This window comes from Lepidochelys olivacea (assembly GCF_965140295.1).
Source record: "Lepidochelys olivacea isolate rLepOli2 genome assembly, chromosome: 2".
In the NCBI taxonomy this organism is placed as follows: Eukaryota; Metazoa; Chordata; order Testudines; family Cheloniidae; genus Lepidochelys; species Lepidochelys olivacea.
The window spans coordinates 22497000-22510195 of record NC_140412.1 but is presented as its reverse complement, the minus strand read 5'-3'; the positions used below and the strand labels follow the sequence as shown (position 1 = coordinate 22510195).

The following is a 13196-nucleotide window of genomic DNA, read 5'->3' as shown; positions in this document are numbered from 1 at the left end:
CTACTGTGAGATACAGGAATGACTCAAAGCCACATTAGACAGAGAGCATACCCTCTCCCTGCAGGACTTAACTTGTCAGAGAATCTGGAGTATTGCCCAACATTGAAATGTTGTGTGTCTGGTTTTTGCACCTACATAGTGCCCAATCCTGCATTCCTTGTGTGACGGGTAGCAGATTTGGAGTGTGTGCGCAGAAGGAATACAAGGGCAGGCCCACAGTCAGTAAGGGCTAGATTGTCACTGTCCTCACTTGGCGGTACAGGGGAGAAAGAGGGATCATTGTGCATCCTAGAGAAAGGAGGCTTCACTGCACTCCATGGACTACAAGGTTAAGCCTGATGTGTTCTGCCCCTGCCCTCTGCATGTGAGCTAGGCACAGCCAGACCCTTATATGGATTATGAGATCATTGACAGCTACTTTATGTAGGTTCAAAAAAATCCTCACGCTTCAAAGTATAAACCAATTGTTTGGCGGTTAGGAGGATTATTCCATAATTGTTCAGTACAGGGATTCTTTTGCCTTGAGAAGTGTCTGGTGCTGGCCGTTGTAGGAGACCGGATGCTGAACTAGATGGATCTCTGGTCTGATCTGGTTTGGCAAGTCCCATGTTTGGCCCCTACTTTGCACAGGTGTTGACGACTGCACATGTTGTAAGACAGTAGAGAAAAGGGTTGCCAGATTTCTTCTGCATTAATAGCCCCAAATCACTTAAAAACTAGCCCAAAAGTAACCCAATATATTGATTGAAACAAAGGTTGTTTTTTTTTATGAACACATTGGTCTATACATCAAATAACAAGCGAAAGCTTTCATTAGTTACCTAGTACAGATTTGATTTAAAAAAAAAAAGCTACAAGCCCCAGTAGGGGTTCGTCCACATAAGCAACAAAGCAATCAAGATGGCAATCAAATTCAAAATCAAACCCCCAACACTGGTAGGTGCTGGGGGTGTGTGTATGTACTGCAAGAGGGTATTTGGGAAGTGTTGGAGGGGGTATTTGGAGGTGCTGGAGGGGTGCGTGTGTACTGGGGAGGAGTACTGGGGGATGCTGGAGGGGTGTGTGTTTACTGGGAGGGAGTATTGGGGGGTGTGGGAGGGGGTATTTGGAGGTGCTGGAGGAGTGTGAGTGTACTGGGATGGAGTATTGGGGGGTACTGGAGGGGTGGGTGTGTACTGGGAGGCAGTACTGGGGGGTGCTGGAGCAGTGGGTGTGTACTGGGAGGGAGTATTTGGGGTGTGTGGGATGGGGGTGTGTGTACTGGAAGGGGTATATGGGGAGTGCTGGAGGGGGTATATGGAGGTGCTGGACAGTGTACTGGGAGGGGTATTTGGGGGGCTGCGGGATGAGTGTGTGTGCATACTGGTAGGGGTATATAGGGGGTGCATACTGGTAGGGGTATATAGGGGGTGCTGTGGTCTCACACTCGAGGTTGGGGGCAGTGTTGCACTCTATGTCACGGTGGCAGGGTGAGTGGCACAGGCCCGGGACGCAGCGCCAGCCTGTCAGTCAGCACCTGCCTCCGGGCCTCTCTCTTTTCCCAGGGCAGGGAGCCAGGGCCTGGGCTTGTCACCCCTCCTGGCCAGGCTCTGAGGCCCTGCAGTGGGGCAGGCGACCTGGCTGAGAGGCGCATGGCAGCTCTGCTTACCTGGCAGGGCAGGCTAGGGCGGGTGGGATCCATCAGCTGCAGATGCAGAGGAGGGACCAATCAGGGTGTGGAGAGAGCTCGGCATCCGGAACATGAAGGGAGGACCGGGGGTACATGGGCTACTTGTGTTTTGAATGCCAGTTGTGATATTTTTTGAGCAGTTGTGGGATGCAGTATTTTGGAAATTCCACAACCCCTGACTGCTCAAAAAATACCGCAACTGGCATTCACAAGTAGCCTAATTCCAGGGGGAAAATGTGGACTTGGCAGGCCCTTGGTGGAAAGTTTAGGAGCTGAAGGGTGGAGCCTGTATTCATCTCCATTTCCTCTTTTGTAGGTTTCCTCAGATTCCTAGAAGAAAAGAGCTGGCAAAAACCACAAGTAGCAAAATCCCATCACAGTTTGCTTTATAGGGAACAATTCTCTGTTGTAGCATTAAAACTAGACACTTGAAATGTAATTTCCCCCTCTGACTCAACTACTTTCCATTAGCCCATCAGTTCCTCATACTTGTCTGCACTCCTGTAAAGGCTTTGATACAATGAGAACAGTGTTACGTTTTGGACGTCCATTCCCTAGATGCTGATCACCAACTGCCATGAAAACCCCTCACTGTCTCAACAGTCTGTGGTGACTGGTCTGAGAGTCCAGGACATCTTCGCTATCAGATGGTAATTCTGTCCCTTCAAAAATGTAAACTCAGTGGCAAATCCCCACAAGATGCCACCAGCAATTGAACTGTTTAACCAAATGATGGAGTGAAAGTTTGCTCCTTTTGGAAAGTTTTCTTTTCTGTTACTGGTTTTCTGTCATCTGTTTCCCAGCAGGGTTGTGTTGTTTTAGTTTTAGTTTTTGAAAGGGGAGGACAGTAGTGGTTTATTTCTTGCTCCCTGCATATATATCTTCTCTTCTGGATCCACTGTCCTCATTGTGTTACCCCTGTTTTTCCAGCTTTACAGGAGTTCCCATGTTTAGCAGCTTCATAGCCAACCTCTATGTCTGACTTCATTGTAAACCCTGATATAGAGAGAGGACTGGAAGCTTTCCCTTCTCCTCTCCAAAAAGAAGAAAGAAGTATATGACTTTTGGGCTTCCTGTACCCCTCTCTTCATTTCCTTCCTCTCTTCTAGGGTTGCCAACTCTGACTGAGGCTATTCCGGGAGATATTTTTCCCCAACATGACATCATCTCATTTTTAAAAAATATCCGATTAAAATCTCCTGGATTGCTTTCAATAGTTACCAGGAGATCAGTGCTGATTCCAGGAGATTCCAGGCCAGTCCTGGAGGGTTGGCAACCCTTCTCTTGTTCCTTAAGGGAGGAGATAGACGAGAAAAATCTTAGAGAGACCTTGACCCACTTTCCTCCAGTCACCAGGACAGTGGTCAGCTCTGGGGATTCAAATCTCCATCTCACCAACACTTGAAAGGGTTCAAAGTCAAGGATTGGGGTTTTGTTCCTCTCTAGCTTGTGATGTGGAACATTAAATATAGACTAATTTCTTCCCTACCTTCCTATATAACCTGTTCATTTTTAAAAGCCCTTGTTTTAGCATTAACTGATGGCAGAAAGGTTTTCCCTGTTACTAGATGAATACTGTAGCAAATCCATGGCTATGTAGCACCACATGGCTACTCAGAACTTTGTGGTGAGTCGGGGGGCATAGAACTCAAATCCTCCTATTCCTAAAGCCCCTGCCACCTGAACTAAAAGAGAAATTATCTTAGTATCCTGGGCTATAATACACTGTTGAGGAGTCCTATTTCTGTCAAGTAGAGGGCAGTGGTATAAATACATTAGCAACTTTGTTGTGACATGTTTCCTCTGAGACTTCAGCATTTCTATCTGTCTTCCAAAACACGTTATATTCCGTGAAATCCTGAGGCTCTTGCCCAGTTTTTACTCCAATTGCTTGAGTAAAATCTGAGTAAGGACCTCAGGGTGGGGCCATTGGGCAATATAGTATGTACTCTGGTATTTTACACCAAATTACATCCCATTTTGCAGCAGTATGCACATATATATCTGAGAATTCAGGACCTTTTGCACACAGCACCCTGGAGATGACTGCCTCCTTTGGTTGCTTCACTGGCAGAGGATTGGGGCAGTTGCTAGTACTTTCCATATACATCGTACCCAGCAATTTTGGCCCTTTGGGCCAGAGTAACACAAGATTCCTTTACAGGAGGTTGGAATAGTGGACACACAGAAGAGCAAGGCATCCATGGTCAAAGAGTTTGTGTGGGAGTTTCCCCTTCAAAGTCCATGTGTCAGTCTCAGGATCATAGCAGTCCAATGAATCAGAGTCTTGGATTGTATTGTCTGCAGTGAGACAGCGCCCCCCGGTTACATATAGCTTGTTTTTTATCACAGCAGCCCCGTGATGCATCCGTCTGTCCTTCATGTCTGCACACTTAACAAACTTGTTGGCCTTAGTATCGTAGGCGATTATTCTCCGGGTGTACCCTAGACACAAATCAGGGAATGGAAGAGGTGAGTGGTAGTTAAAATCTAAATCCAACAGAAGGGATAACAACATATTTCCTGCTCGTCTTCAAGACCCTTATCAATCTCGTAATTATATGGTTTGTTAATTTTGCAGGACTGTGGGCCTCACTAGGCACATCTAATTTACCAGGGGAGTGCTAATATGTCACATTCATGATGTATGTCTAGCTATCCAAGTTCTCCTTTCATCACAGTATCTGAGCACTTGGGAATGCTATAAAATCCCCTGATATATGCAGATAGAATGTAGGATTAGCTGTACCAGATCAGACTGTAGTTCTGTCAAGCACAGTTTGTGCTTCCAGTTTTCTGCCTCTATTTTTCAAACCCCAGTGTATTTCTGCTAGCTGGACATATGAACTTTCACCCCCGTGCTGGTCTCAGAAATATACAGACAACTCCCATTGGCATCAATGGCAAAATAAGGCCATGTCTCCCCGTTCTGAGAGCCATACTGTGCCCTGTATTAATGATTAATTCATACAGGAGTGGAAACATCATAACTTTTCACTTGTGGACTTCCCAGCAGATCATTCCCTCGCATGAGGAGGGGAGAGGTTTGCCTCCCTAGAACAGGCACCTGAAGTGATGAAAAGTCCTAAAATCTTTTTCTGACAGCTTTGTCTAATTGCCTTTAGTGTTACTCAAAATTTAGAGATAGCCCAAAACCAGCAGCTCAGGTATGAGCATTTTGGAATTTCGAGAGGCAGGTGTGGGGATTGTATTCCAACTCAGATCCCTGGATCTGACCACACCTCTAACAGCTTTGGTTTTGGGTCAGATGTAGCACTGCAAGAAATCTGTTTTCCAGTTCCAGCTCAGTGTGGCCCAGATTTTGCAAGAGCAGCTCATCTCACAAGTTTCCAGATATTTGGAGCTGGTCTCATGAGCTTTTGGCCTTATTGGATCAGAACCTGAAGCCTACCCCTAATTCTGTCTCAAAGCCTGATCCAGGGCCCACTAGTAGATATTGCCAATAGAAGTTAAAAGTGGTGGGCAAGGGAAAAATGTAGGCTTCTAACAAAAAAGGGGGCTTGTCTATGAGGTGCACTAGTCTATGCTAGAGAGGTGTAAATTCTAGTGTGCCCTAGCATGGTGTACACTGCCAGGGCCTTGTGGGCCTTGCTGGCGTACATGAAAAGTTCTCTAGTGCATGTTAATGAAATACTGTTTCAAACAGCACTACAGTAACATGCAGCAGGGGATTTTTAGTGTATGCCAGCAGGTTCCATGAAGGCCAATTAGTGCACAACACACTGGGGTGCACTAAAATTTGCATCCCTCTTGTGAGGACTAACACGCCATGTAGACAAGCCCCAAGACTCTTGTTGTTCAGCCAACATGTTCTCCCTTCTTTCATTCTGAGTTGTTTTTCAAGAAAACCTTGAAATGTGGTGAATGCTGTTTTTAAAAAAACATTGTTTTGTTTTGTAATTTCAGCTGTTGCTAAACCAGAAAAATTGGGCCAATCGATTGGTGTAATTGCTGGTAAATGACAGCTTATCTGCCGTAAATCTCTCTGCTTTAAAGAAGAATGGAATATGTTTAACGTTAACTTGGATTTTTGTGGGTTTTGTTAAATAAATAATTTTTAAACACAGTTTAGGCCTTAAGCTCATCAGCAGAATACTTGGGTCCACACAAGCGTATCAGATAAATACATTTGAAGGTAAGAGTTGAAAATCCTTTTCACCTACTTCTTTGCTGTGGTCTGATATACTTTGCTTCCCCTGGGACCTAATCCTGAAGGGTTTACTCAGGCTCAGGAGTCTTCCCCCTCCTTTGAGTAGTAGCTTTCTTTGTGAATAGTCCCAATAGCTTCAAGGAAGGGAAGTCTGGTCTAGTGGTTAGAGTGCCGACTTGGGAGTCCTTGGTTCAAATCCCTGCTCCATGCCGAACTTTCTGTTTGATCTTGGACAAGTCCGTTAGGCCATGCTTAGCCTACAAACTTCTGCTGGCATAGTTATTCATAGATTCCAAGGTCAGAAAGGAACAGTGTGATATGTAGTCTGAGTTGTATAACACAGGCCATAGAACGTCCCCAAAATAATTCCTAGAGCAGATCTTTTAGAAAAACATCCAATCTTGATTTTAAAATGGTCAGTGATGGAGAATCCATCATTGGTAAATTGTTCCAATGGTTAATTACTCTGACTGTGTACCTTATTCGCAGTCTGAATTGGTCTAGCTTCAACTTCCATTCATTGGATTGTGTTTATATGTTTCTCTGCCAAACTGAAGAGCCCATTATCAAATATTTGTTCCCTGGGTAGGTACTTATGAACTGTGATAAAGTCACCCCTTAACTTTCTCTGGGTGGGTGAGGGTGTGATTTGTGACCGGTGTAGCTGAGCTGGCAGAAGCTCTTAGAATAGATGCAGTTATACTGGCAAAACAGCGTTTTTACAGTGATATCCTATTTCGCTCATGGCGGCTGGTTTTACTGTACTGGCCCAGAGTGCAACTTTGCTAGTATAGCTGTGCCATAGTAGGAGCACTAGTATACTGGTATTCCTCGACTGATAAAGGAGTCATCGAGCTTGCCTACAGGGGAGATCCTGAAATGTTAATCTGAATTAACTAAATGTGTTAATTTAAAGTGAATTAATTAATATGCATTAAAACCCTGGTGAATACCCTCATTCAGAATTAATGTGGCCTTAATGTGGTTTTGTTTATGGTGAATTAAGCGATACTGAATCAAGGCCACTTTAATTCTGAATGCGGGTGTTCATGCAGGGTTTTAATGCAGTTTAACTAAACCACTGTAAATTCACGCATTTAGTTCAATCAGATTAATTCTCTTGGCTGTCCCCATGTAGTCAAGCCCCTACTGTAGACATGAATAGCACTCTGCTCCACAAGCAGTCCCACTGAAACCCATGGAGTGAAGTGCAGTGCTGCTTCTCAACAAGAGCAAATGTGGCAAAATCAGTTTTTTTCTGTAAAACACCATGGAGCTAAATTCTCACTTCCCCCTGAGAAGCAGTACACAGATGCATCAGCTCAGGACCAAAACATGGAAGGAACTGTGATGCTCTCATATCAGGTTCCTGGGCTGGTTCCCTCCTTACTCTAGAACAGTGGTTCTCAAAGCCGGTCCGCCACTTGTTCAGGGACAGCCCCTGCCGGGCCGGACTGGTTTGTTTACCTGCCGCATCTGCAGGTTAGGCCAATCGCGGCTCCCACTGGCCTAACTCCCACCGCTAGGCCAATGGGGGCTGTGGGAAGGGCGGCCAGCAGTGGACCGGCTTTGAGAACCACTGCTCTAGAAGAGAATTAATCTGCATTAGCCCTTTACCAGATGGAGATTACTTCCCACATAGGCTGGCTTTCTCTGTTGCATGGGGAGTTAGAGTTCAGGCTCTGGATATTAGCTACCTCTCTCTGCCTGCTGACCTCCCATCTGGGAGGGGAGATGGTAGCAGCCCGCAAGCCTGCTGTGACCAATGGTATAGTACACTGCACATGGGCAGTAGGGGGCGTTGTTTGTCCCCCTTCATCCCGTGTGGGCCGCAAAGGTAAGTGACAACATTGCCTCATTTTACTATCCCTTCACATAAAGGAAATTGCCTCAGCAAGTTGATTGCCTCAGAATGTATTAAAGATGTAAAGAAACCGTTGGTAAGTAAGTATGTCAAATTCCATGGGAGTTAGTCTTGTGCAGCTGACATGAATGACCTAGTATAACTGCTTACCTCCAACAATGATGATACGGTCTCCAATCAGTACTGCTGGTGCACAAACATTCTTCACCATTCTGGTCTCCATTCTAAACCACATGTTCCTGGATATGTGGTAAACCTGAAAAGTACATAAAGATACACACTGTAAATTATGCAGCATTTCAGCAGACAATCACACCTACAGAAATGGCTACTTGCTTGTTTGTTGATTCGTTAACATGCACGAAAACTATGTACTGCATTGAGCTGCTGAAAAATGGAGAACATTTCCCCACAAATTATTTGCTAATCTGTCCCCTCTGAAAAAAATTCAGTCCTAGTTGCACATAGATCTGATGACAGCCATCCAATTGACCCAGCCGTTGTATTCACATCTCTGATTGGTGTGGGCCAGCTTAGCACAGAGAATTGATAATGGAACCTTGACCTGTTGGGAGCCAAGCCACATTTAGGCCTGACAGAAGCCTGCTGTGGATTTTAAGAGTCTGTTCTGATAACACGTAACAGCCTAAGCATAAGTAGAACTGTGTATGTATAAGAAACCACAGAGTATCATGCTGGAAAAACAAGAAAACTCAAGTAACTAAAAAAACTAGAACAAACTGGTTTGAACTAACGGTTTGAACCCATACTGATGTGGGAGGAGAGTTAACATGAAAATGAGAAACTAATACATATGTATAAGAAAATATAACAAAATTATAAATTTTGTTTAACAAAGGGAGGTTGAAGTTGTATTGTTCAGTGTTGGAGGCGACTGTGATGAGATCATTCGGATAAGCTTCCCACTTGTGAGTAATTGATCACTATTTGCTGAGTTGTGCCTTAATAAATATTTGTTAGACTCATCTGCTCAGTAAGTGAACCTTCATCCAACATGACTCATTCATCTCTATGTCATCTGTTCAAATGTCAGGTTTCAGGGTAACAGCCGTGTTAGTCTGTATTCGCAAAAAGAAAAGGAGTACTTGTGGCACCTTAGAGACTAACCAATTTATTTGAGCATGAGCTTTCGTGAGCTACAGCTCACTTCAAGTGAGCTGTAGCTCACGAAAGCTCATGCTCAAATAAATTGGTTAGTCTCTAAGGTGCCACAAGTACTCCTTTTCTTTCTGTTCAAATGTGGCTCTTGTTGTTAGTGACTGAGAGTTATTGCCAGAAGCTGGCTGTTCAGAGGCCTATGTTTGGAGTGTCAAATGTGTCAACCACATCTACTAAGTGATTGTCTCGGGACATCTCCCACCTGCATCTAACTTCCACTGATAATTGAATTACATCCCTGTGGTAAGTACAGAGTTGATTATGTGCTGTTGCCGTCTTGATCAACAGGGATTGAACCAGGGACCTCTAGGATTAAAGAACCAGGATCTGTAGCTGAAAGCTGTAACAGACTCTGTGCCTGACCCACAGAGGATCTGAGAGGGACACATACAGTGGGATACATGCTTCCTGTGAGTAGAGGAATCTCTTCCTCTGAGCATCTGAGATCCACCCTCAGCAAGTTTGCAGATGACACTAAACTGGGAGGAGTGGTAGATATGCTGGAGCATAGGGACAGGATACAGAGGGACCTTGACAAATTAGAAGATTGGGCCAAAAGAAATCTGATGAGGTTCAACAAAGACAAGTGCAGAGTCCTGCACTTAGAACGGAAGAATCCCATGCACTGCTAAGACTAGGGACCGAATGGATAGGTAGCAGTTCTGCAGAAAAGGACCTAGGGGTACAGTGGACGAGAAGCTGGATATGAGTCAACAGTGTGCCCTTGTTGCCAAGAAGGCTAATGGCATTTTGGGCTGTATAAGTAGGGGCATTGCCAGCAGATCGAGGGACGTGATCGTTCCTCTCTATTCAACATTGGTGAGGCCTCATCTGGAGTACTGTGTCCAGTTTTGGGCCCCACTCTACAAGAAGGATGTGGAAAAATAGGAAAGTGTCCAGCGGAGGGCAACAAAAATGATTAGGGGACTGGAACACATGACTTATGAGGAGAGGCTGAGGTAACTGGGATTGTTTAGTCTGCAGAAGAGAAGAATGAGGGGGGATAGGATAGCTGCTTTCAACTACCTGAAAGAGGGTTCCAAAGAGGATGGCTCTAGACTGTTCTCAGTGGTAGCAGATGACAGAACAAAGAGTAATGGTCTCAAGTTGCAGTGAGGGAGGTTTAGGTTGGATATCAGGAAAAAAATTTTCACTAGGAGGGTGGTGAAGCACTGGAATGCATTACCTAGGGAGGTGGTGGAATCTCCTTCCTTTGAGGTTTTTAAGGTCAGGCTCGACAAAGCCCTGTCTGGGATGATTTAGTTGGGGATTGGCCCTGCTTTGAGCAGGGGGTTGGACTAGATGACCTCCTGAGATCCCTTCCAACCCTGATATTCTATGATGGTTTAAATCTTGGACAAGCCCTCACTAGGCAACCTCTACCACCTTGGTTGACACTATGGGTTGAACCAGGCACCTGCAGAATTAAAAGCGTAAGTCTTTACAGCTTGAGCTAAACAGCTAGGCTCTCTCTGAGAGCTGTAACAGACTCATATCCTCTGTGGACTGGGCACATTGAGGGACCCAAAAAACACACTGACCAGGTGGTTACACTTGCCAGGAAAAACAATATTAACACGTGACTAACACATTAAATATGAAAGTATTTAATGTATTTTTGCCTCCTTTTAAAACAGTTTTACAGCTGGCAGTGAGGTGGAGAGCCAGTGTTAAGTGACCAACTGGAAACCACAGACCCTCAGTAGGGAGTGCATGGGCCATTGGGAACCACTGGCTTGTGTGAGATGAAATAGCAGTTTCAATCCTGGTTCTAGTGAATAGGAATCCATATCACAGTAACCACCATCACAACTAGTGTCTTTGCTGTTACTGTCCGAGGAGAGACAAAGGACTGAGACCCAGATTCAGCCAGGAACTTAAGCACACGCCTAATAGTGAGCACTGACTTCAATGGGAATACTCACATATAAAGTTAGCCATGTGGTTAAGTTCCTGGAGTCAGGGCCTGAGTGGGCATCAGTTTGCAAGACTGTCAATATGACACCTTTCACAAGCACTAACATCACATAGAGCCGACCCTGAGATCTTTACTCAGTTTTACTCAATCAGGCAAACTCTCATTGAAACCAGTGGGAATCTGCCTGAGAAAGGACTGAGTAAAACCTCAGAAGGGCCTCAGGGTTTGGGCCTTAACAATAATAAAGGCTACTTGTGGAAATATAAAAGCATTTGAACAGCATTTCCTACATACTGGACTACCCTGAATGAGCATTTGCAACTTAGCATGTGTATCTTGCCTTCGACTACATGAGACTCATTGCAAATTCAGTTCTATATTGGGCTTTGATTTCACTAGCTGGGCTTGGGTGTCAGTCACTGAATACCCTGGAGGAAATGCACATAAGATGAGCCGGAGTGACAATTACCTGTATTAGACGGACAGGGTTTTGCATAATGTCTTCCCCTCCAAAGAGATAAATTCTTTGGTCTTTAGCTGCAACGGCAGGGTGAAGGACAGCAACGGGCATGTTTGCCATGTTCTCCCAGATGTTATAAATGCTGTCATACCTCTCCATGGAATTCAGAATTTCCTGTTTCTCTCCAATTCCTCCAATTGAGAAAATGTAGTTCTTATAGGCTATGCTCCTGTGAGAATAGCGTGGAACCAGCATGTGTTCAACTAATCTCCACTGATTTAGCTTGAGGGAAAAAATATAAACATTATCACTGACTGGACTTTTCTCACAGCTAACGGGCATCCCTCCTAGCACATAGATATTGCTATGCAAGCTCACTGCAGAGGCTTTGTAAAGGCGCACAGGATGCTTGGCGAGGCTCAGCCACTGGTTGGTCTTCTCGTCATACAGCAGGACGTCCCTGGTTGTCGTCTGGTTGTCCTTCCTGCCACCAACGATTATGAGGAACTCTTGGTACGAATATCTGCGAGGAACGTGCCACATGGGTTTGATGTCAGGAGTGCTAGTGCTATATAATGAGAACATCTGTCTCCTCGCTGATTCCAGGATGCTTCTACAAGCGGGTGACGACTGAATGAGGGAATTATTGGCAATGAAGTGGAAAAGGAAGGTTGGGTGGACATACTGAAGTCGGACCTTCTTGAACAAATCTTGGATATAGCCCTGTCGTGCCTGGAGATCGTGCCGGATCCAGACCATCAGTGTCTCAAACACTTGTTCCTCCTCACCACAGAGCTCATCGTCCCCAAGGTAATCGATCAACTCCAGTGCACAAAGCTCCTTCAGGTCTTCAGAAGAGGCTACTTCAGGAAAGTATTTGAGAGCCATCTCCTTGGCTTTCTTATTGAGATTCTGGCAGTTCAAGATTTCAGAGAGCCTTAACATGCTCAGGCAATTCTCAGGAGTCAGCCGGTCCTGGAGGTACAAGGAGCAGGCCTGGAACAATTTAATGTACTGTAACATGGAAGTGGCCTCCATTAGGTACAAGACGTTCTCGGGTGTTATAAGAATCTCTCCTGTGTAAACATAAAGGACAATCTGATACAAAATATTGGAGTCAATGCCTTTCAAGTCGACTTTTGCCTGGCAACTCTCTTTAAAGTTGTTACAGAACATTGCCTTGAAGTAAGGACTGCTTGCAGCCAGCACATTCCTGTGGCAAGGGATTTCAAACTCGCTAGTGCAGAGAGTAACATCAGTCAACATCCCGTTTTGCCTTAAAACGTTGAGCTGCCTCAATAGTTCGGAGGAGAAGTCCTGGTCTTTGAAGAGAAGGTCCTTTGCAGATTCTTCCTCCATAGCGAAATGTGTGAGAGAGGAATATTGGGCTTGGCAGGGAAAACAAGTTCTTAGCAGCTTTTATTGAAATGCTCAGCTCCAGAGGGGCCAGGGATCAGAACTTTGATGGTTACTCTAAATATTCTAACTCTGTTTGTGCACAGAAATAAGAACAGTGGTTAAGTGCAGTGGGAAAGGAGGTCACTCAGCATCTGCTTATTTGTTTTTTAAAGGTATCAGATGTGAGGTAGGAATCTTCTGTTAGCCTGACACAAAGCATAAGCACTAAAATTATCTTGCTGACTTGGGGCTAAAGCGAAAAGCCCTGAGCAAATTGTATGTTCATTTTAAACATGTCTAATAAATGTGCTTAGCCTTCACTATTTTTAAAGTATTTTTCTTCACTATTTTTAAAGTATTCGCAATTTAGTAACTTATGTCTCTTTTCCTTAGAGTTAGTCATTACTGAAGAATATAAATCTGGCAGAGCTAAACTCTGCAAAGGGCAAACTAAACTCTAGAGACTGGGGATCTGCACTGAAATGGTTATTTATTAACTCTGCTTAGTTGTTGTTTTTTATATTAATCAGACACACG

The 13196-nt window shown here is 44.7% G+C and overlaps 1 protein-coding gene across 1 annotated transcript; it reads right to left on the bottom strand.

Annotated features, from left to right (window-relative positions):
* Positions 1-2068: 2068 nt before the first annotated feature.
* KLHL38 (kelch like family member 38) lies at positions 2069-12772 on the bottom strand. The gene is made up of 3 exons (XM_084621051.1): positions 11271-12772; positions 7855-7960; positions 2069-4114 (listed from the first exon to the last, which is right to left on the bottom strand). Exons 1-3 carry the CDS (start codon positions 12618-12620, stop codon positions 3828-3830), a joined length of 1743 nt encoding a protein of 580 aa, XP_084477177.1. The 5' UTR covers positions 12621-12772; the 3' UTR covers positions 2069-3827.
* Positions 12773-13196: the final 424 nt, after the last annotated feature.

Bases quoted from the DNA above. Each gene is read 5' to 3' on its own strand.
- KLHL38 (XM_084621051.1), bottom strand. From the start codon at position 12,620: ATGGAGGAAGAATCTGCAAAGGACCTTCTCTTCAAAGACCAGGACTTC. The intron at 7,961-11,270 runs GTAATTGTCACT...TGTACTTTTCAG, and splicing joins ACCCTGTCCGTCTAATACAG to GTTTACCACATATCCAGGAA. The intron at 4,115-7,854 runs GTAAGCAGTTAT...ATTTGTGTCTAG, and splicing joins CCGTATCATCATTGTTGGAG to GGTACACCCGGAGAATAATC.